Source organism: Suncus etruscus, chromosome 4 (assembly GCF_024139225.1).
Source record: "Suncus etruscus isolate mSunEtr1 chromosome 4, mSunEtr1.pri.cur, whole genome shotgun sequence".
In the NCBI taxonomy this organism is placed as follows: domain Eukaryota; kingdom Metazoa; phylum Chordata; class Mammalia; order Eulipotyphla; family Soricidae; genus Suncus; species Suncus etruscus.
This window is the reverse complement of record NC_064851.1, coordinates 146,816,511-146,841,495: the sequence shown is the minus strand read 5'-3', so window position 1 is coordinate 146,841,495 and position 24,985 is coordinate 146,816,511. Positions and strand designations below refer to the sequence as shown.

General features: G+C 39.1%; 1 protein-coding gene across 2 annotated transcripts in view; it reads left to right on the top strand.

Moving 5' to 3' along the window:
• NSD3 (nuclear receptor binding SET domain protein 3) overlaps window positions 1-24,985 on the top strand; it is a 133,748-nt gene that overhangs the window by 71,511 nt on the left and 37,252 nt on the right. Inside the window, exons 7-14 of one of the 2 annotated variants that reach the window (XM_049771797.1) lie at window positions 2,027-2,153; window positions 9,761-9,861; window positions 12,116-12,161; window positions 15,080-15,210; window positions 15,746-15,874; window positions 17,314-17,440; window positions 20,123-20,320; window positions 21,215-21,388. In XM_049771797.1, the coding sequence (XP_049627754.1) occupies window positions 2,027-2,153; window positions 9,761-9,861; window positions 12,116-12,161; window positions 15,080-15,210; window positions 15,746-15,874; window positions 17,314-17,440; window positions 20,123-20,320; window positions 21,215-21,388 (1,033 nt within the window). Of the gene's footprint in view, window positions 1-2,026; window positions 2,154-9,760; window positions 9,862-12,115; window positions 12,162-13,064; window positions 14,669-15,079; window positions 15,211-15,745; window positions 15,875-17,313; window positions 17,441-20,122; window positions 20,321-21,214; window positions 21,389-24,985 lie in introns of those variants that run through there. The other variant, XM_049771798.1, reaches the window with a different exon arrangement.

Genomic DNA, 24,985 nt, shown 5'->3' with positions numbered 1-24,985 from the left:
ACATAAAGTAAACAAGGGACTATATTTTCGTTTTTTTCTCCCTCTTTTGTAATATCCCCATCTGTACTAGATTAATCTTGAACCATGAAGCCAAAATTGAGCTTAATTCCCTAAAGTCATGGAAAAAAACTAGGCACTTTGCCTGTTTCTAGTTTGTTTCTAGTTTGTATAGTCAAATTTTTTTTTGGTTGCCAGGTGTGCTTTTTATTAAATTATTTGGGGGCATTGATTTTGTGAATTAATCATTGTATTAATTATGCTTACTGATCAGTACTTTTCTAGGCTTATATTGGCTTGGGATATCTAGGTGCATATTAGAGAAATACCAAAACAATGTTCTAACAATTAACTGTGGTAATAGTTTCTTCAAATAATATCTCTATATGTCAGCCTAAGGTCTCCATTTGGTACACTTACTACACTTAGTTTTTAGACTCTAAAGTTCTTTCTTTTTTTTTTTTTTTTTTTTTTTTTTTTGGTTTTTGGGCCACACCCTGTGACGCTCAGGGGTTACTCCTGGCTATGCGCTCAGAAGTTGCTCCTGGCTTCTTGGGGGACCATATGGGACACCGGGGGATCGAACCGCGGTCCGTCCTAGGCTAGCGCAGGCAAGGCAGGCACCTTACCTCCAGCGCCACCGCCCGGCCCTAAAGTTCTTTCTTAACATTTTTAGTATATGTCTCCTATATCTCATCACTGTTATTCCAACCTATTCAATTTCATGCACTTCATGGATGTATACTTTTAAAAGGATCATGTGCTTCCCACCCCCAGTGAGTCTTATGCACCTACGAGTAATTCACTATAAATATGCCTCAGATATTTTCTTGAAGAGAGGTATGAGGGTCCTGTTTCAGCCTTATAAGTTCATCCAGTTTCAGAAAAGTCAAACCATTTGGAAAAACTTGTTAAAGTTCCTGCTAAATTCATCTGGTAGATCCAAATGAGTAGATCGAGTATTTTTCAGTCTAAGTTGGCTTCATTTTTTGGAGCAGATTTTTATCTGCTTTTGGATGCACAAATTAAATTTTGACACCTCTTCCAAAGAGTGGATGAAATCAAGACAGAACTGATCTTTTTCAAATGAAGACTAAAATGCATACTCCTTTATTTTATTGCATTAGGAATATCAAAATGAGACAAAACTGTTACTGACCTGTTTTTTATATGATCCATATTTGTTGAGTATGCATTTTGATCACTGAATGGCATATTTCTGTATGTAAGGATATTATCTTTTAAGAAACTGACATTTTTGTCTGCATAGTAAAATGTTTGTCCAAATAAAAATTACTAGCTTTCTCTTACTGTGATATGTGTAAAGGGAGGCTATACAGACACAAGTTTTGATTTTTGATCGATAACTACGTGATATTGGTACTTTTTGGGGTGGTTGGGGGCCACTCTTGGTGAAGCTCAGGGGTTACTCCTGGTTATGTGCTCAGAAATCGCTCCTAGCTTGGAGGACCATATGGGACACCAGGGATCGAACCGAGGTTCGTTCTGGGTCAGCTCTGTACAAGGCAAATGCCCTACCGCTGTGCTATTGCTCTGGCCCCATAATATTGGTACATATTTTAAGAATCTGACTTCTGGACTTAGTTTTTTTTTTTTTTTTAACATAATCTTTTTGCTCATTTTAGTGTGGATACTCATACAGTGGATACAGTGTTTAGCTCATTTAGCTCATCTGGTGTCTTAATCAAATTGTTCTGATAATGACTAGGATAATAACTATAATCAAAGATCACATCTCCAGGGCTGGAGAGATAGTATAGCAGGTTAGGACACTTGCTTTTCCTGCAGCTGACCTGAGTTCAATCCCCAGCATCCTATTTGGTCCCAAGCACCACCAGAAGTGATTCCTGAGTGCAGAGCCAGGTGTGTTCTTATAGACCATCACTGGAATGGTCATGAAAGAAACTAACAAAAAATTTTTTTAAGTAAATTATGATCGTCTTATCTTTAGAAGCCAAGGATGGTATTTATCTGGTAATTACATCTTCTTTATTTGCCTTATTTTAAGGGAATTGGTAACAAAACAGAAATCAGTGTCAGGGGACAAGACAGACTTATCATTTCTACACCAAATCAGAGAAATGAAAAGGCAACTCAGAATATGTCATCTCCTGAAGCAACATCTGGTCCTACTGGTGGGTATAAAGACTATACCAAACAGTTTTCAGATGTTACAGTTCTGTTCTATAACATCATGTTCCCAAGACAATGTCATCAAAATATATATTTAAAATAAGTGAAATTTTATAAATAGAAAGTAAGTAAATAATAAAAGTATAAGGCAATGATTTTTAAGTAAAGGTCGAATGGGGATCAAATGCTACTGGGTAAGATACAAAAAACAACAACAAAGTGTGAATAGAGCTTTATTCACAGTAATACTTAATTTTTTTAAGGACTTAGATAATCGAAAGTTTCTAAAATTGAGTATATTGGAATGTGGTTCACATGTATGTTCAAATGTAGCATGTGTTTTACATTTATGCGGCCATGGATTTAATTCCTGGCATCAAAAAAAAAAAAAAAAAGCAATAGCAATATAAATATAATTATAGGGACTAGAGAGACAGCTGGTAAGGTACCTGTCCTGTATTTATAAAATTTATGCATATCTGAGAAAATGCGCCATTTTATTCTCTGTGCATGAGATTAACAACTTATTTTTTTCAGTACTCTTAAACTTCCCATTTCCCACTCACCTGTAGGTGAATAGCCACACTCTTTTCATTGTTCATAGCTGTGATGTTAGCAGTTGAGAGGTAGAGGACCAAACTCTGTTTCATGAATTAAAAACCAGGTATATTGCTCTTTTGATTGATAGAGATGTCAATATTTGATAAGGTTGTGCCTTTGTAATAGTCAAAATAATTGGGGATGTGTGTTTTCTGGGCCACACTCAGCAGTGTTCTGGGGTATTTCTGGCTCTACATTCAGTAATTACTCCTGGTTAGTTTAGGGTACCATATTGGATGCTAAGGATAAGCCTTGGCTGGCCATGTGCAAGGTAAACCCCAATAATTTTTCTTAAGGGCAGACTTATTAAGGATTTTATTGTTCAGCTGTTTCAGACAGCCATTAAGAAAAAAACTAGATGGGGCCGGCGAGGTGGCACTAGAGGTAAGGTGTCGTGTCTGCCTTGCAAGCACTAGCCAAGGAAAGATCGTGACTGCGGTTAGATCCCCCGGCATTCCATATGGTCCCCCCCCCCAAGCCAGGGGCAATTTTTAAGCGCTTAGCCAGGAGTAACCCCTGATCATCAAACAGGTGTGGCCCGAAAAACCAAAAAAAAAAAAAAAAAAAAAAAAAAGAAAAGAGCTAGCAACTAACTTGGCTTAGTTTAAAAGAAAGGAGTTAGTTTTAAATTTAATTTTGTTTTGTTTTGGGGCCACACCCAGGAGGCACTCAGGGGTTACTCCTGGCTCTGTGCTCAGAAATTACTCCTGGCAGGTTCAGGGGACTATATGGGATGCCAGGAAACGAATGTAGGTGCATCCAGGGTTGGCCTAATGCTGTGCTATTTCTCCTGCCCCGTGTTTTTTTTTTTTTTTTTTTTTTAATTTAACTTAATTTATTTAAAGAGCATGTATCCCATAGTTGATCATAAGTGGGAGTGAAATTATTAAAAAGAAAAGAAAAAAGAGGAAAATAATGTACAGTGATAAATTTATGAAAATTACTGTATTTTTAATGAGTCCATTAACTCATTGTCAGAAGGTTTAGTGAGCTCTTATTGCTAGTGGACCATTACTGTTACTTCATTTGTTTCTGAACATTAGGTGACTTCAGATACACTGGCATCTAAGTTGGTGTGTTCTTGTGGAGATGACAATATTTAAAAATTGGCATTATCGGAGCCAGAGAGATAGCATGGAAGTAAGGTCTTTGCCTTTCAAGCAGAAGGTCATTGGTTCGAATTCCGGCATGCCATATTGTCCCCCGAGCGTGCCAGGAGTGATTTCTGAGTGTAGAGCCAGGAGTAACCCCTGAGCGCTACGGGGTGTGACCCAAAAACAACAACAACAACAACAACAACAAAATGGAGTTATCATGCTCTTGTGTGGTCCAGGAAATCCAGGCACTATAGTGCAGCTTTTGTGGGGTATGTTTTCTGCTGTCAGAGCTTCCAGAAGTATGAGAAGGTGGGGGGAGGGTGCCCACAATCACTCCAAAAAATGTCCTGTGATTAACAGCGCAAATACAGTCAGACCCGGAATTGGGTCAGATTGGTGCCTTTGCAGAGAGCCATAGATGAGTGCTATGTAAAGTGACGATGTGAGTGATGGATGCAACAGGTGTGGTTTTGGCAGGGCAGGAACTTGGCTCACAGTCTCTTCCTGAGATGGCCAGCTTTCAGCTGTACAATGATGTTGTTCTTTTTCACAGTTTGGCTTATATCTCTTTTGAGAACAGAGTGAGTCTAGGGCGCTGGCTGGGTACATACATGGTGTCTGCATTTGTAGGTGTGGTTTTGGTTCTACTTTATTCTTTTGGGGTTACTCCTGGTTCTGCACTCAGAATTTGCTCCTGGCAGGCTTGGGGGACATTATGGGATGCCAGGAATTGAACCCAGGTCAGTCCTGAGTCTGCTGTGTGCAAGACAAACGCCCTACTGCAGTGCTATCTCTCCGGCCCCTCTGCTTTATTCTTTTTTTTTGGTTTTTTTTTTTTTTTTTTTTTTTTTTGGGCCACACCCGGTAACGCTCAGGGGTTACTCCTGGCTATGCGCTCAGAAGTCGCTCCTGGCTTGGGGGACCATATGGGACGCCGGGGGATCGAACCGCGGTCCGTCTCCTAGGCTAGCGCAGGTAAGGCAGGCACCTTACCTCCAGCGCCACCGCCCGGCCCCATTATTCTTAATAAAATTATTCTTTGGAAATCTGAGAAGTGACCTATTTTCTGGAAAGTTTAAAGCCTGATATAATATACATTACTCACTTATAACTCAGGCACTAATCGGTACAATTTGTTTTGTTTTGTGGTCACACCCTGCAGTGCTCAGGGGTTTCTCCTGGTTCTGCACTCAGAGCAGGCTCAGGGGACCATATTTTATGTAGGGGATGTAACCCTGGGTCAGCCACATGCAAGACAAATGCCCTATCTGCTATACTATTATTCTAGCCACTGGGGATAGGCAAATATATTTTTGCAGGGAGATTTTAAGCAACATTATTTTCTTATTATAAAAGCAAAATAAAAATAATTGTCACGAAATTACCTGGGTTGGCTTTCTTATAAAAGTTATAGGGGCTGGAGAGATAATACAGAAGATAGGGCTCTTGCCTTGCACATGACCAACTTAGGTTTGATCCCCAGCTTCCTATTTGGTCAACCAAGCCTGGCAATGGTAATTCCCTGAGCAGAGCTGGGAATCAGCCCTAAGCATCACCATGTGTGGCCCCCCTAATAAAATATAAATATAAACACACAGACATACCTATAAAGGGGGCTGCAGAACAAGGATAAATGGTGGCAGAGGATAGGATATTATATTGGTGGGGTAACAGTGTACTTTCCTCCAAAACCAAGTTAGGAAAGGAAGTGCATGAAAGAAAAGTAGTGGGTCAAGAGTGATATTTCTGTGGGTACGGTTCTTGCTTTACATGTGACTGGCCCAGATTTGATCCATGACATTTCATATGGTACCCCGAGTCCTCCAGAGTGATTCCTGGTTGCAGAGCCAGAAGTAAGCTCTGAATTCCACTGAGTGTGGTCCAAAGTGGGGGGCGGTAGGGGGAGGCAGGAGAAGCAATGTCCAGAACCAGATTCACATCTTGTGATCTTTCAAAAGTAATGTTTTAAAAATATTACGTGGCCAGGGAGAGAGCTCAAAGGGCTAAGGAATATGTGTGAATATGAAGTTACAATGTTGATAGAATGACAATAGGGCCTTTTGCACAAAAGAACCTTAACTGAATATGAAAAGAATATTTGCCCCAGCTCTTGATAGTTCTATAAATCATTTTTTATCCTTTACAATAAATTGTTGGTGATATTCTGAATTGAAGTGTTAGTAACAGGTTTAAACATTTAAACTTTATTTAAATTTAAATAAACTTTATTTAAACATTATTGAATTCTATTATTTAGGGAGAAAATAAGTTAATATAATACTAGAATGATTTTAAATATTGTATTTACTTTTAATAAAGATGAAAAGTATTGGACACTTTGACTTTATTTTTTTTTTTTTTATTTTTTTTTTTTTTGTGGTTTTTGGGTCACACCCGGCAGTGCTCAGGGGTTACTCCTGGCTCCATGCTCAGAAATTGCTCCTGGCAGGCACGGGGGACCATATGGGACGCTGGGATTCGAACCGATGACCTCTTGCATGAAAGGCAAACGCCTTACCTCCATGCTATCTCTCCAGCCCCGACACTTTGACTTTAGAACCTTCCTTTTAACATATTTATATATTTCATATATTCTTTTTACTATACGATTTCAGGTATAGGCTGGAGTGATAGTACAGTGAGTAGGGCATTTACCTGCACACAGCCATCTCAGGTTCTCTCCCTAGCAATACCAGGAGTAATTCTTGAGTATAGAGTCCCAAGGAACCCCTGAGCACTGCCTGGTATTGCCCCAAAACAAACAAACAAAAAAACTTTAGGTATTGTTATGAATTGCTTTTTCTTTTTATTTATTTATTTATTTATTTATTTATTTATTTATTTATTTATTTATTGCTTTTTCCTGTTTTTAAAGAAATGAGGGACCGAAGAGATAGCATGGAGGTAGAACGGTTGCCTTGCATGCAGAAGGATGGTGGTTCGAACCCGGCATCCCATATGGTCCTCCGAGCCTGCCAGGAGCAATTTCTGAGTGTAGAGCCAGTAGTAACCCCTGAGTGCTGCTGAGTGTGACCCCCCCAAAAAAAAATTTAAAAAAAAAGAAAAAGAAATGAAAAGTACGGAGCCGGAGAGATAGATAGCTTGGAGGTAGGGCGTTTGCCTTGCATGCAGAAGGATGATGGTTTGAATCCCGGCGACTTCTGAGCGTAGAGCCAGGAGGAACCCCTGAGCGCTGCTGGGCCAGAGCAATAGTACAGCGGGTAAACTGTTTGCCTTGCATGTTGCTGAATTGGGCAGATGGTTGTTGTCCCTTCTGGTTTCCCGAGCATGCCAAGAACGATTTCTGAGCACAGAGCCAGGAGTAATCCCTGAGCATTGCCGGGTATGGCCCCAAAGTAAAAAATCAGTCCATAAAATAAAATGATTTAGATTTCTCATTAGGCAAGCATTTATAATATTAAATTATTATAAATTAATGAAATTAATGTATGAGGCTCTAACCTCCCCTGAGAGAGAGTGAGAAAAAGAGAGTAAGAGTGAGAACGAGTGAGTGTGTGTGTGAGAAAGAGAGTGAGAGTGTGTGTGTGTGTGCGCGCGCGCGTGTGTGTGTATGTGTGTGTGTGTGTGTATGTGTGTATCAGAAAGATAGTTTCAAACGGCTGAGCACAAGCTTTACATATGGGAGGCTTAGGTTTGATTTCCACTCTTCTTTGTCATGAGGCATGAGCCCCAAATTTTATTGTGACTTCAACTCCCCCATTATAAATAATAAGGATATATGAAAATTTTACAGTATTATAAGTTATATTAATATCAGAACCTTAATTTGAGGTGAGTACTCTAAAACTTTTGGGCTGGAAAGATAGCATGGTGGTAGGACGTTTACCTTGCATGTAGCCGAGCCAGGATGGATGGTGGCTTGAATCCCAGCATCCCATATGCGCATGCCCCCCCTTTTCTGCCAGGAGCAAATTCTGAACAAAAAGCCAGGAGTGACCCAAAAACCAAAAACAAACAAACGACAAAAAACTTTACATTGGTTTAAATTTGGTTGCCAGTTACATAATTAATTTTTCATTAATTAGCCATAATTAAAATTAGTTGGTAAGGGCCACAAGGGATATTTTATCTTTTTTTTTTTTTTTTTTTTGGTTTTTTGGGCCACGTCCTTTTGATGCTCAGGGGTTACTCCTGGCTACCTTGAGGGGACCAGATGGAACGCCAGGGGATTGAAAAGAGGAAAAATTCGTTTCTCTTCAGAAACTGCAATGTTTATGTAAATAAAGAATTGTGTTTGCTTTTATACTAGACTTGTGGGGTTTTGTTTGTTTGTTTGTTTGTTTGGTTGGTTTTTGGGCCACACCCAGTAACACTAGGGTTACTCCTGGCTATGTGCTCAAAAATCATTCCTGGCTTGGGACCATATGGGATGCCGAGGGATCGAACCCGAACCTCACTGTCTGTCCTAGGCTAGTGCACGCAAGGCAGCCAGCCGCCTTATGCCCTGCGCCACAGCTCCAGCCACTTGTTTTTTGTTTTTTTTTTGTTTTGGGGTTTGTTTGTTTTTGTTTTTTGGTTTGTTTTGTTTTGGGGCCATCTGGCTGTGTTCAGATTTTACTCCTGGCTCTGTACTCAGAAATCACTCCTGGCAGACAACGGGGACCATGTGGGATGCTGGGATTCAAATCACCTCGTTCGGTTGCTTGCAAGGCAAACACCCTACAGCTGTGCTATCTCTCTGGCCTCTGGTTTTTTTGTTTTGTTTTGTTTTGTTTTGTTTTTTTGGTTTTGGGGTTACCCAGCAGCATTCAGGGGTTACTCCTGGCTGTGCGCTCAGAAGTCGGGGGACCATATGAGATTCCGGGGAATCAAACGGGGGTCCATCCTGTGTTGGCCATGTGCAAGTCATATGCCATACTGTTGTGCTATTGCTTCAACCCCTAAGCTAAATTTTGAACTTATTTTCGTAATCTAGAAATTATTAACTCTTCTCATCTTATAAATAATACCTGTTATTTTATTTGTTTGTTTATGGGCCACACCCAAGAACGCTTAGGGTTTACTCCTGGCTTTGTGCTTAGAAATCACTCCTGCAGGCTTCTGGGACCATCTGGGATAACTGGGCATTGAACCCAGGTCAGTTGCATGCAAGGCAAATGCCCTACCTACTGTGCCATCACTCCAGCCCCAATACTTGTTGTAATGGCCCCAAACATTGAATTTCTGCCCAGGAAAGTGAGTCTAGAGTAAAGGTTGCTGTCAGAAATAATACAAACAAAATAATACAAACAAAAAAAACTCCCCAGGCATGGGAGTTAAGGACAAAGGATACGAGCTAAATCAGGAAAAATCTTTGTTTTGGGCAAAGGATACAAGCTAAATCAGGAAAATCTCTGTTTTGGGCAAAACTAAGTTGTAAACAAACAGATACAAAAAAACCAGGTATGATCTTTGTTTGAGGTGGAACCAAGTTGTGACTTGTAAACCAACATTTGTTTTGTTTTGTTTTTATTTTTTTGGTTTTTGGGCCACACCAGTGGCACTCAGGTTACTACTGGCTCTGCGCTCAGAAATTGCTGCCGCTAGGCTCGGGGGACCATATGGGATGTGGGGAATTGAACCCCGGTCTGTCCCGGGTTGGCTGCATGCAAGGCAAACACCCTGCCTACAGCTGTGATACCGCTCCATCCCTGTAGTTTTATCATTTTAACCTTACTCATTTGTATAATATTGAGTTCTTTATGATTCCCAGTCTTAATCTGTCAGCTTTTAAAATTTGATCTGTAAAATGGTTTATGTGTTCCCAAGTATTTAATAGCTTTATATGATTTATAATTAAAAACAAAAGTAATAGATAAGAAAAGCAAAGAATGTGGCCAGATCTTGGTTGCATAAATACCAAGATATCCTTAAATGAGTTTTTATTTGCTTGTGTTTAAATCATTTCTTAGGCTCAGTAGAAAAGAAGCAGCAGAGAAGATCGATTAGAACTCGTTCTGAATCAGAAAAATCCACTGAGGTTGTGCCAAAGAAGAAGATCAAAAAGGAGCAGGTTGGCTTCCTACCTGTAGAGAGTTAGAACATTGTATTTGTATCTGTTGTTGCTTCTGTTGGTACCTTTAAAGAGAAAAGAAACTTTTCCCAAACTGGGTTTCCTTTCTGGACTATCTTATGCTTCTGCCCTGGTGAGTTCCAATCCCTATGATTCTGCTACAGAATATTTTTCACAGAAAACAGTCAGGCTTCAGAAAATGGGAAGCCATGTGGTACAAGATTCCTGATTCTTCACGTTTATTTTAAAATTTCTGTTAGGACCATCATGATTTTATGTTTTTATGATTTTTATTTGGAACTACTGTTGTGTTCCCTTTTTTAAGTTTTGGTTTAAGCTGCTGTTTTGTATTGTTTTTATTTTTTAAAAAAATCAAGTTAATTTAATTCCTAAGAATTATATTTAAGAAACAGATAATAATAAATGGTCTGGGTTTTTTTCTGTCAGTGTCACAGATTTTTTGGAATGTTATTTTCCCAGAAGAATGGCATTCATCTGTTAACTGATAATGCAATATCAGTAAATACTGTTTAACTAAGAAAAAGAGGAGAGGCATTTGACTGAAAGGCCTTAAACCAATATAATATCATTCAAAGAAATTTTCCACAACTATTTCTCCTTTAAGTTCAAAATAGAATTTTTCTTAATAATTTTGAGGTGAAAGATGATTCCTTTTTGGGGGTAAGGTGTGGGCTTTGGAACACACCCAGCGATGCTCAGGGGTCACTCCTTGCTCTGCAGTTAAGAATTATTCCTGGGGTGGGGAGAGATGAGGGGCCACTTGGGATGCCCGGGATTGAACCCAGGTTGGCAGCACGTAAGGCAGTGTCCTACCTGCTTTACTGTCATCTGGCCCCAAAAGATCATTCCTTTTTATAGCACAAGCAGATGCTATTTTTAAAATTCTGAATAGTATTAGTTTCAATAAGTATTTATTTTTAAAATCACTTAAAACAGAAGAGTGTGAACTTTTCTATTTAAGATTTCAGTCATAATTTTAAACTTCTAAACTTAAAAGGTGATTTTTGTGGGTGCACTATGATATCAAGCATGTAAAACAATTTCCCCAGAAATATTTAGATAAAATTTAAATAATATGCTAATTTGTCATTCACTTATTGTAATTAACTTTCATACTTAGAAAATTATATTCCAAAAAATCTTTCTTAGTTCTTGCAAATCTACAGTATTCATTACTTAAATGAAGTTGTGATTTTGCCAGCTAGCTCCCAAATTCAGTATGTGACCAGTCAGTTTAAAATGAATAAGCAGTATGACTACAGAAAATGGGACTAATTGTTAATGCCACTGTGTTATAGTTAGTAGTAGAACAATATCAGCAATTGTTTAGAAGACCTTATATTTGTATTATTAATTGTATCTATCTTATAAAAGCGCTTCTGTTGTATGTTTTTTTACCTGTTGTAAAAAATAAAAACATTTTTTTAAAAAGCTTAGAACAGTCCTTAAATATTTACAAGTGTGTTTCAACATGCATATTCACCTCATCTTTAAAACACAAACAAGCAAACATAAAATTCAAGTAATAGTTTAAACAGGAACTCCTCCAAAGAGCATCCTTTTTAAAATTCCAGCGATTTAATCCTCAAATTGCCACGTGTTTTACATATACAGAATAACTTCTGATCTCACTCTCCTAATGTAGGATCAAGACACTGTTCATAAGACACTCAAGAAAGTGCTTTTGCAATATCACAAACTTATTTTCTTAAGTTTGTACTAGCAGCAAAAGTATTGAGCTTCCAGCTGTATGGAGCCCTGTAGCACTCTCTACAGAGAGGGTCCTGATTCCCAGCAACTTAGCTGTGAGTGCAGGCGCGGAAGGGTCTTAAAGTGGCGTGAGTTACATTAACCTGAGTATCATAGTAAGTAAAAATTTATCCTAACGTCTTTGGGTTGGGAGGGGTTTATAGCAACATTGGGGCTGGTTGTAGAAACAACCCCTCTCCTGCCACCCAGACTTTGAGCAAAGTATTCTTCTTTTCTTGTATTTGGTGGGAAAAGTCTTTACCAGAGAGCATGTGGCTGTGTGTTGTCACTTACCAGTATTCAATACAGGCAGTTAGGATTTTGTCCCAATTGACCTTGAGAGAAAAGTTTACCCAGAAGATGGGACCAAGTTCAGATTTCAGATACATTAATCACTCATTATATGAAAGTATTAATTTTTTCCTCTGTTAATTAAAAGTGAAAAGGTTCCTTTGTTAATGCTATGTTTTTTTTGTCCAAACAGGTCGAAACAGTTCCTCAGGCTACAGTGAAGACTGGATTACAGAAAGGTGAGTTATTATAATGTGACTTTGCATTCCCTTGATTAAAACAAATTTTATAGAATTACTTATTTGTACTTAATGTATTTTTGTTTGTCTCTGTATATTGTTGTTGCTCTCTAGTCAAAAATTTGTGTGAAACTGCATTATTCCCTGGTGTTTGTGTGTGTATGTGTGTGTGTGTTTGTGTACGTATGTATGTATGTATGTATGTGCGACTTTTAGAGTTATTTTATTCTGTACTTCTATGTGAAAAGTCATTTGTTTTGGTAAATTGGAGAACACCGTGTAGCCTTGATATTGTTTGCAACTTTTCTCCATAAGATTCTGGGATTTCACTAAGTTTATATACTAGGGATGTGACGAATCCACTTTTTTGGTATTCGACTGAATACCGAATAGTAGCTATTAATATTTGTCAAAATGGACAATGACAAATCAGACACACCTGATTGAAAAAAAAAATTCTTGCCATGTTTATTTTTGCAGTGCTGTAAAATATTTTTGTAAATTAAAGTGATTAATAGCATATTTCTGGCCATTATTAGATGACCTTTGCAAATCAATTTGAGATATGCACAAAATTTAAAAAACCTTAAACTTATATCTGTATTTTCTGTGTGCAATTTGACTACAGTACAAACTCAATAGCATGAATTGTGCGCTTTTGGTGAGATCAAACTGTATTTAATAACTATAGTTTACTCTGGGCAAATTGCATTATTAAAAAAAAAAACACCAGCCTCTCTGCATTCTCGGGGAGAAGTCTGCAGCGATGGTCTCCGTGGAGATCCTCAGCAGAACTGAACAGCCTCTCGGAGGGAACACTGCTTGGCGGAGCTCCAAGAAAAGACATCGCGATCGCTGCGAGATTAGGAGGCCTGATTGCGTTGTGTTTCCACCATTCCACAGGGTCGGCGGACCGGGGAGTGCAGGGCTCTGTCAGATTCAGTGACAGCTCCGTCTCCGCAGCGATTGAGGAAACTGTGGACTGAGATTCCTGTACAATTTCATCCCAGAAACTCCAGACTTGTAGTCTCCATGCAAGATTTCTTTGTCGGCGGCTCGATAAACAGTTTCTTTGTTTTCGGTTTTGATTGGCCAATCATCATTATTGGCATTTTCCTGCCTGGTTTCTTCCTCAAGACTCTGAACAATTGCTTTAACATTCAAATGAATTTTTTTTTGGTCTGAGCTGGATGGGTACAGCTTAAATCATGGGTTCAGCCTAAAAAAAAAAAAAAAACCCACCGTAACTTACACTGATCAATTTCAACCTGGACTGTTTTTGGTTTTTGGTTTTTAAATAAAGCATCATTAATGCACATCTGCAGGGTTTTGCCAAACAGCCCAAAGTGTATACATCACAAATCATTAAAAGCTCTTACTTTTTTTTTATTAGTGCCGTTATCATGGAGAACAGCATGGCAGCTGTCTTTGGCAGCCTGTCATTTTTCTAGCATTTTCAGAAATTCATCGGAAATGGCGGTACCTGTGTTTCCCTTCGAAAGCCTCTCAGTACAGCACTCTTGTTCCTCTGTTAAAAACTCCTTGTTAATCCAGTGATCTTGTAGGCCAAGGAAATATTTTGTGGTGGTGTTCTGGGTCCATACACCAGCAATGAAGGAGATAGATTTGTGTACTTGTGTTTTTCTAAATCAGCGTTAACATGGGCAGGCACCCTCATTTTTAGATGTTAAGGAAACGTTCAGTGAAAAACTTGTAGAATGGGATGTGATAACAAGTTTCCAGTAATCTGAGCAGTTTAAAGAGGCCCACATCCTCCTCCACAGAACATGGCTATATACCAAGTGCTGCTCTCACTCAGCCCGTTGCGGATCTTCATGGCCTCAGGAGACTTGTTTCTCTGTGGTCACTTCTGGACTGCACACTTCCACCATAGCTTGCTGGGCTGATCTAGCTGTCTGTTTGTTGTATGGAGATTTGGGGGAAATATCCAAAACACAAACTGTGGTTTGAAATATTAACCGTCTCCTTGGTTCCTTGATATTCACCGTGCCTGATCTGCACATTTCATCGTGGCTGTTTCTGTATAGCCTATACTGCATTAGCCCAAGAGATTGTTGCTTTGTAACTTTTTGCACTATTGTTTTGGCTGGATTTGTATTATACACAGTTTTAAAAAAAGTTCCACACTATTCTCTGCCTTTTTTTTCCCCATAATCTTTCCTGTACAAATTCCGCATAGAGGCCTCTCTCTCATTCAGCTCTTCGTGATTTGGCTGCACTTGAACATTGATTGTCCATTTACAACCCTCAGCAATGTGCCTCCTAAATGGCATGACCTATGTAGATGTGCTGCAGCACTTGTTAATGGTCACAATAAATTTTACTTCAAGTAAAGTCTCAGATGAACAATTATGAACATCCAAAACTTATTTTGGGGGGACAATAATCAACTGAATTGCAAATTTTGGGGGAAAATGGCACTATCCGTGTACGAATCGAATACAAATCAAAGATTTGTCACATCCCTAATAAAAAAAAAAGATGGAGATGTCTCTGCGACCATATTTGTAATCTAGACAGTGTGTTGGGTTTATGTCTCCCCCCCCAAATTGAATGGTTCTTTGATTGCTCCAAATCAGTCAACTATCCTGCAGCTTTGATATAATTGGGTTTAGGTTGGAATTTGGGCTCTGTTGTCTACAAATAGCTTTAGAGAAGTACTGAATTAAATGTTTTAATAGAGAAGTTGTAAACTAAATCACTCCACTCTCAGAAAGGTCTGAAGCTTCTGAAGTTTTGACTTGTGACTTCAGCATTACAAAGAGAGCCGTGTTTTTTCACACTGCAAATGAGTTTGGGGAAAGAAAATATTCTGCCACCAAAATACAAAACAACAACAACAACAAAAACACAACTTAAGCACTATTTTAGGATTAATTTTAATGTGTTGTATTAAGGTGCCAGCGAGATTTCAGATTCCTGTAAACCTCTCAAGAAAAGGAGTCGCGCCTCAACTGATGTAGAAATGACTAATTCAGCATACAGAGATACATCTGACTCCGACTCTAGAGGACTGAGTGATCTACAGGTAAATATGTCATGGATCTGGACACAGTGCTCAAATTGTTGCTTTGCAAAACCAGCTAGCATGATGCTTTCATAACTTATTTAGTGAGATCAAGGTTTTTGAGAATATGCAAGGAAAAGAATCATTTTGATGATTTTGTAACTGATAAATGTCTTACTTTCCTTGATACCTTATGTAACAAATGTAGTTTGTGTTTTCAATCTGAACTACACCTTGTCACAAAACTCTGGGTTTGGGGCCAGTGAGGTGGCGCTAGAGGTAAGGTGTCTGCCTTGCAAGCGCTAGCCAAGGAAGGACCGTGGTTCAATCCCATGGCGTCCCATATGGTCCCCCCACGCCAGGGGCAATTTCTGAGCGCTTAGCCAAGAGTAACCCCTGAGCATCAAATGGGTGTGCCCCCCCCCAAAAAAAAAAAAAACTCTGGGTTTTAGACAAAAAACAAAAGATTTTGGAAGTTTTCTTTGAGCAGCTTTTACTGGGATTTTCATAAGACGGGAGATTTTTTTTTTTTAAACGTGCTATGTTTTCTATGTAGGTAGGCTTTGGGAAACAAGTAGATAGTCCTTCAGCTACTGCAGATGCAGACGTTTCTGATGTGCAATCTGTGGACTCAAGTATTTCAAGAAGAGGCACTGGAATGAGTAAGAAGGACTCTGTGTGTCAGGTAGGTGAATACCCTGATATTAATTGGAAATAAATGACAGGTTTAAACTATACATTACTTTTTGGGACCAGATAAATAGTGTTGTAGGTAAGGCACTTGCCTTGCATGCAGTTAATCTGGGTTCAGTTTCTTGTCATCCTCTATGATTCCTTGAGCATCACCAGAAATTATTTCTGAGTGCAGTGCCAGGAGGAAGCCTTGATCACCACCCAGTATGTGAACCATGGGGCCGGAGAGATAGCATGGAGTTAGGGCATTTGCCTTGCATGCAGAAGGACGGTGGTTTGAATCCCAGCATCCCATATGGTCCCCTGAGCCTGCCAGGAGCAATTTCTGAGCATAGAGTCAAGAGGAATCCCTGAGCACTACCAGGAGTGACCCAAAAACCACACACACACACACACACACACACACACACACACACACACACGTCAAGAGGAATCCCTGAGCACTACCAGGAGTGACCCAAAAACCACACACACACACACACACACACACACACACACACACACACACACACACACACACACGTGTGACCAGGAGCAATTTCTGAGCGTAGAACCAAGAGGAATCCCTGAGCACTACCAGGAGTGACCCAAAAACCACACACACACACACACACACACACACACACACACACACACACACACACACACACACGTGTGACCAGGAGCAATTTCTGAGCGTAGAACCAAGAGGAATCCCTGAGCACTACCAGGAGTGACCCAAAAACCACACACACACACACACACACACACACACACACACACACACACACACACACACACACACACACACACACACACACACAGGAGTGACCCAAATGGTACACACACACACACAGCCAGGAGGAACCCCTGAGCACTACCAGGAGTGACCCAAAAACCACACACACACACTAAAGAACATATTTTTACAAATTTTTTTTTTTGTAAAATGGGCAATGTGTGTTTGTATATTATATATTTGTTTTTTTGGCCACATCTGACTACTAGATGTGATTAGGAACCATATAGATTGCCAGAGATTGAACCCAAGTTGGCTATATGCAAGGTAAATGCCCTCTTCATTGTATTATTGCCCCAGCCCCCAAGGTTAATAACTTTTTAGGTGTATATTTATGTAACTTTTTGGAAAAATGCTTTTTTTCTACCAAAAAAAAAGTTAAAAGTATATCAATTCCAAAGAAGAAATCGTAAAAGCTCAAGTATATTAAAATTTTGATCTTTATGCTATATAGGGCCTGGAATTATCATTTATGGGTTCATAGAGTGAGGGACAAGCACTAGGAGTATCTGCATTATCAGGATACTTTTTAGATATGCAGATTCTAAACCCCACCCCAGACCTGCTGACTCAGAAACAAGATGAGGCCCTTGGACAGATGATTCTCTATGCCTGCTAAAGTTTAAGAACCACTGTTTTTTGCCATATTATAGATCTGTGAAAGCTCTGGTGACTCTTTGATTCCTTGTGAGGGAGAGTGCTGCAAACATTTTCACATGGAATGCCTAGGACTGTCATCACTCCCTGATGGAAAGTTCATATGCATGGAATGTAAAACTGGTAAGCTTACCAATTTTGATTCATGTGAAAAGATGGACACAAGAGAAGTGTTCAGTGCCATCATCTTCCATGACATCTATTTTTCTTACCACTTTTTGAGTTGTTCTTTGGGCCACACCCAGCACTGCCAGGGGTTACTCCTGCCTTTGAGCTTAGGAACCACTCCTGGTGGAGTGCAGGGGACCATTTGGAATGCCAGGGAATTGAACCTGAGTCAGTCTCATGCAAGTTAAACACCCTATTTGCTGCACTATCGCTCCTGCCCCTGCACTTTCATTTGTCTTTTCCTCCCATAGTGGTTTCAAATTAAGATCAGTAATCACCTTCCTAAGATTGAAAAGTAGTTAACAATATTTTGGTCAAATTCTTTCCTACTCGTACTTTGCCATTTATCAAGTTATCAAGATGTATTTGTATTTTCCTAATAAGAATCTGTAGATTTAGGGGCCGGAGCTATAGCAGTTGGGCGTTTACCTTGCACACAGCCAATTTAGGACAAATGGTTGTTAGAATCCAGGCATCTCATATGGTCCCCCAGGCCTGACAGGAGCGATTTCTGAGCACAGTTCTAGGAGTAACCCAAGTGCCGCCAGGTGTGATCCAAAAAACATAGAATGCCAGAAATGTTTTTTAATATAAAAATAAAATTAATGTCTTAGTGTTGAGGTGTGGCCTTTCTCCGATGGCATCGTTAGCCCTTTCCGCCAGTGGGTCTGGAGAAGGGCAGTAGCGGTGAAATAATTTCACAGGCAGTCAGTTAAACATTTCATAGTGGGAACCAGAGTGGTGGCACAAGTGTTAGGGCGTTTGCATGCTCTGCTAACCTAGGATGGACCGAGGTTCGGTCCCCCGACATCCCATATGGTCCCCCAAGCCAGTGGCGATTTCTGAGCACATAGGCAGGAGGAACCCCCTGAGTGTCACCGGGTGTGGCCCAAAACCCAAAAAACAAGGTCCTACCTGCCAGTGCATTTCCTCACGTGGCTTCTATGCTCAGCTTATTCCAAGCATCTTTTAAGCTGCTCCTCCTCTGGCTCTCTTTCAGCTGTTTCCCATGCTTCCTTGCTGCCTTTCTTTCTCTCATTTCCATTCCCAACCAGCATCTTATATTCTTTATTCCAAACTGCAGACTCCTCCCAGTACTGGGTGGATCTGATCATAACAGGGCATTGAGGGAGGAGTAACCTCATAGTAGATGTCTAAGTTGTTATTTTTTGGTTTGGGGGCCACACCAGGCAGCACTCAGGGTTTACTCCTATTTCTGTGCTCAGAAATCACCACTTGCAGACCATATGGGATACCTGGGATCGAACCCCGGTCTGTCCTGGGTCGGCCACATATAAGGCAAATGCCTTAAAGCTGTGCCATCACTCCCAGTCCCTAGTTGTTGTTTTAAATTTGCTTTGAGGATCTCCCGATTCAGTTAAAGATCAACTATTTGTTACTATTACCCATAATACAATTTAAAGAACAGTTTTGTTTAATTACTTTTGAGTTATATGAACATTAGTTTGATGCCAAGTTAATTCATTTCCAGAATAGTAGGAGTGAAAGTCTTAAAATCATTGCTTGGGGCCAGAAGGTGGTACTGTAGATAGGCAATTTGCCTTGCAAATCCATGGCTCTCCATATTGTCCATTGAGCCTGCCAGGAGCTTATCCCTGAGCACAGAGGCAGGAGTAATCCAAAAACCAAGAATAAAGAAAAATGCAAAAGATTACACCTAGATTTATATTCAGATCAGGAAAACAATGTTTAATTATCATAGGAAAGGGGCCAGAGCCATAGATAGCACAGTGATAGAGCGTTTGCCTTGCACAAGGTCAACCTGGGACAGATTCCAATTTGATTCCCAGCACCCCATATGGTCCCCCAAAACTACAGGAGTAATGTCTGATCACAGCCAGGTGTAACCCGAGTGCCGCCAGGTATGCTCCAAAAACCAAAAACCAAAAAAAAAAAAAAAATCCACAGGAAAGATAATAGTCTTCAAAAAAATATAATAAGCATGTTAAATTTTGCATGTCTGGATTTTCACACATTTTTTCTTTATATTGACTTCTGTTATGTTCATTCATGATTCACAACATTAGGGATGCTCTTATAATGTGTTAGTAGTTTATATTTATTTCTGACTACATAAACAATAAATAAAATGCTTTGAAAATATTTTAAGGTGAAGGTTCCTGGATCAGTTTTACTTTTCTTAAGCACTTTAATTCAATTAATTTTCATGTAAAGTGAGAGGTGGAGGTCTAAATAGTTTTTATTGTTATAACTTAGGCCAGAGCTATCCTACAGTGTAAGGCCCTTGCCTTGCACACAGCCAACCCAGATTTGATCCTCAGCACCCCATCACTGAAGTGATTCTTGAATGAAGAGCCAGGAGTAACTTCTGAACACTTAGCCAAAATAAAACCATAAACAAATAATTTTTATTGTTATAACTAAAAACTGTTTATGAATACTTTTTCTAATAAATTTATTATCTAGTAAGTTATTTATCTAGTAAAATTATTAGTCTTTGAATATGACCATTTCTTTTCTCAGTGCCTTATTTGTAAGTTATTTTTTATAATAGTCTTTTGGGGTATGGCTCTTGATATCATTAGCTGCTTCAACGTAAAAGAAATATACTTTAATTAGATCTTATTTAATTCATATTTTTCAACTATTTCCCAGGACAGCACCCATGTTTTTCATGTAAGGTCTCTGGTATAGATGTGAAGCGTTGCTCGGTTGGTGCTTGTGGGAAATTTTATCATGAAGCCTGCGTCCGCAAATTCCCCACTGCCATCTTTGAATCCAAAGGATTCCGCTGTCCCCAGCACTGCTGTTCAGCCTGCTCTATGGAGAAAGATATCCACAAAGCAAGTAAAGGTAAACAGAACTAAAGAAGCGCCGGACATTTATTCATAAATACAATAGCAAACAAGTTATTATCCATGTTATTATAAAAAGCACAGAGCATTCTCCCTCTTTTTTGTCTGTAGCTATATTACCAATAAGAAAGCAGATTTAGTAGAGGCTGGATCTGATTCATGAGAAGAAAATACCCCATTTTCAAAAATGGAAAATCCTTGGGCCAGAGCAGTGGCATAGCCATAAAGCTTTTGTCTTGCAGACATCTGACCTAGGACAGACCACAGTTCTATCCCCTGGCGTCCCATATGGTCTCCCAAGCCAAGCGCAATTTCTGAGCGCATAGCCAGGAGTAACCCCTGAGTGTCAACTGGTGTGGCCCAAAAACCAAAACCAAAACCAAAACCAAACAAAAAAAAAGGAAAAGTCCTTAGATAGGTACTATACTGGAGACGAACATCTCTTCATTGTTGGATCATATTTCTTTTTGTGTGATAATGATCTCTAGATGGCTGCTGCATTTGGAGACCACGTAACACAGCTAAACAAGTGAAGAATCTTTTGTATGTTACGTTTGTAATAATGCTTGTAACTTTTTTAAAAACTATTTATTGATTAATTGATTGGTGTTGGGCCACACCCAGGGGCACTTAGGCGTCACTCCTGGCTCTGCACTCAGAACTCACCCCTGGCAGGCTGGGATCTATATGCGATGCCCAGAATCAAACCAGGTCTCTCCAGGGTCTGTCACATGCAAGGCGAATGCCCTACCACTGTGTTGTCTCCCCGGCACCTGTATCTTACTTTTAATCAGTATCACATGGGAACCCAAACAAATCCAGATCCAAAATTATCATTATATTTGACTTATGCTTTATTACAGAGATTGCTTTTTTACTTATCTTTAAATAGGTCGTATGATGAGGTGTTTGAGATGTCCAATTGCCTATCATTCGGGAGATGCTTGTATTGCAGCTGGAAGCATATTTGTGTCCTCCTACATTCTCATCTGTAGTAATCATTCCAAACGGAATAGTAATTCTTCCTCTGCTGTAAATGTAGGCTTTTGTTTCGTTTGTGCAAGAGGTGAGTATCAAACCTTTCTCTATATTTCTTTCTGAGTTTATTGGCATATTACTCCATTCAAGTAGATTTTCAGTAATATCTTTGAGATTAATACCTTTAATAACTACCCCTCATATAACAGTAAGGCATTCAGATAGTTCCAATACCAATTTTTCCATACATTAAGCTAAAATTTGCATTTTAATTTTAATTGGTAGATATTCACGAGTCTATTGAAAAAAATCAGTAGATTAGTCTCGTAAAGTTCTCATGTCATATTCTCATGTAGATTCTTCTCATGTCATATGCTTTAATACAGACTTCAACTGGTTGAGATTTCACTCGGAAAACAAATTATTTATTTTTCATTGATTATTTTGTATTTTATCATGTTTTGGTCTGGCATTGAGGAAGCCCTCTAGTATACAAGCCAAGACAACATATGTGGAGATGACAGTTAAGAGCCAACAATGCAGGCTTCCTTAATTGCCGACTGTTGATATTTAAGTATGCCAAGAGATTGATCAACTAATAACAGTATTGTATCGTGGGGATTGGGCATTGAGGAGGTTTATATGAACTTGAGTTTTTGTGATAAATAGAAAACTACTTATATATGATATAAAATATCTAGCTTTATATTAGCTGTGTTCTGGGGTTATTGTCATTTTGTCCTTCTCTACTAAAGAAAGCTATTAGGGCTGCTTGGATTCTGCTAGTACATGGAGGTAGGAGAAAGAGACCTGAAATGATTGACATTACATTGTTACAGGTGATAACAAATTGAAACAGTCAAAAGAAATTAGTTGTCATTATCTTTTCTATCTCCCTACCCTTAAAAAATAAACTATATAGTGACTACCTTTGAAGATTGGGGGAGGTCTTTTGGGAGGCACACCCAGTGGTGCTAAGGAATTATTCCTGGCAGGCTCGGGGTACCATATTGAATGCTGGGAATCGAACCTGGTTGGCTGCATGCAAGGCAAATGCCTTATCTGCTGTGCTATAGTGCCAGGCCTCAATTTTTATTTTAAATATCAAGTTTATAACTATCTTGTCTTGCCTTGGAGCACATTTGAGGTAGGGGGTTTGGTCACAGCTGGTGATGCTCAGGGTTTATTCCTGGCTCTGCACTCAAGGGGACATATGGGTTGTCAGGATCAAACTTGAGTTGGCCACATACAGTGCAGTCACCTTATCTACTCTGGGCCCTAGCAGAGAGCACTCTTAATAAAGGACAATCAGTGCTTTCTTAAATGTTAACTAATAATTTCACTTCTGAGACCATTAAAATTGATATTTTCAATTTATGTTAATATAGGAAATGTTCCATTGTCAGGGAAACTAATCTTTATAGAAACTAGCCAGTTTTGTTGGGTTTAACTTCAAAAGCACCAATTAAAAACTTGAGACCATGCAAATGAGGGGAAACCCATGTTTTAACAATAGGATCTGTGCTTGGATCTTACTAATTTTAAAAGTATTCTGAAAGTTATTATATTTAATTGCCTGTTTAGTAAAGTTTGGTAGATTTCCATATACTTTAACTGAAATTATTTGCAGTAAACAGAAACTTTTGTTTGATTCTTTTTGAGTTCCTAGTGCTGCTCAGGGCTAAATCCTGGTTTGGTGTCCAGGGATCAGTCCTTCTGGGTTTAACGGACTATATGGGGTGCCAGGGATCCACACTCAGATCAGCCATATGCAAGACAGATGCCATACCTGCTCTACTATCACTTGGAACCCTAAATTGTAACTTTTATTTCCTTCCCAGCATCTTACAGAAGCTTACTCTAATAGATCAGATGATGAAATTTATGAAAATTTATATCCAAAGTTTTTAAAAAGTAAATATTTTAAAATTAGTATTTAGTCTTTCTATGGGTTTTTCTTATAGAAAGGGAAGTTTGTTTGTTTTGGGGCCATACCTGGCAATACTCTGGGTTATTCTGGTTCTGCACTTAGGAATCATTCACTCCTGGTGCACTCAGTATGCAGGGGATCAAACCCAAGTTGGCCATGTAGAAGGCAAGCTTACCTGCTATACTATCTCTCTAGCCTCTTTTTATGTGTAAATCATTCAACCATTTTTGCTCTGGTAGTAGACAATTTAGTTTTTGCTTGGTTTATTTTATTTTTTCTTTCTTTCTTGCCTCAGACAGAATTTTTGCCCTATAGAAGAGTTTTCTCTTTTCTTGGTTAATCTTTGTTGTAAGTTCATTGAGAAGGGGCCCATTCCTGATGCTGAATTCAGATGTGACCCCTGATGATGCTGGTGGGAGAATTGAAATGGGGTTACCACATGCAAAGCAAGTGCCTTACTTTCTGTATTCTCAATACCCTAGGATTAATTCTTTTTGGGGAGGGGGGCACATCCAGTGGTGCTCAGGGGTTACTACTGGCTCTGTGATCAGAAATCACTCCTGGCAGGCTCCAGGGACCATGTGGGATGCTGGGATTCGACCACTTGCAAGGCAAACACTCTACTGCTGTACTATCTCTCTGGCCCCTTAAGGACTGAAATATCTAAGAACATTTTTAGAATATCTCAAGATTAAGAGGAACCTGGCTTGTTCTCTCTCCCTGTGATGTCATAGGAAATATTCAGCCATTTAAGTGCTGTATATACTTTCACTATTTTCTTTCATAAAGAGGGTGGTATAAAATAAAAATTATATAGTATTTCTCTTCTTTGTAATGATAATTAAAAGTATAAAAGATAGACTGGAGTTATTTATTGTGTAATGAGCAAGAACACGGAAGCCCATTTTCATTCTTGTTAATAGAGGAACCAGCATTTATACCTGATCTTCCTTCTTTTCAAATCCCATATTGTATATAACACATTTTTGTATTAACACCAAATGAATATAATACCCACATGAAAAATTCTAACCCTTTCAAAAACAAAACTTCCTGTTCTCCAAAATAGTATCTATAAAACTTGGCATGATTTATATTTTAAAGGGTCAATTTATTTTTAACTAACTAGCAATGAGAAGTTTTTCTTTGTTCTCTCAGTTCTGTAGATTTAGGAATGACTTTTTATATTATGAACTTAACTAAGAGGAAGGAAAAGAGAAGAATGTTACAAATAGTTCACAGTAGATCTTATGTATTTTTCAAGAGATTAATTATATTGGTAGAGCAAAGGCACTGTTTTGTTTGTGTTATTTTTGATTTGTTTTGGGGCCACACCTGGCCATCCACAGGGTTTACTTTAGGCTCTGCAATCAGGGATCATTCCTGGCAGGACTTTGGGGGCTATGTTAGGGTACAGGGATTTGAACCTGGGTTAGCTGTGCACAAGGCAAGCTTCCTATCCACTGGAGTGATAACTCCAGCGTCGGGACAGTTTTTTTTAGTGTCATAGTTGATAATCGCTTCCTGTCACGGCAAAGGAAATTTTCTAATATTTGTCACTACCTCAGTAAAATAAAAATGTTAGATTTCTTTGAATTATATATCTTACTGATAGGAAAATGACAGAGAAATCTAGAATTTGACTAGCACATTTCAAGGTTTTTATAGAGAAGAGACTCAATTCTGCCTTTAAGTGCTACTTAACACTTTGAAAGCCTGTCAGACTCTGTCTCTGTTATATTCCTGTTTCCAATC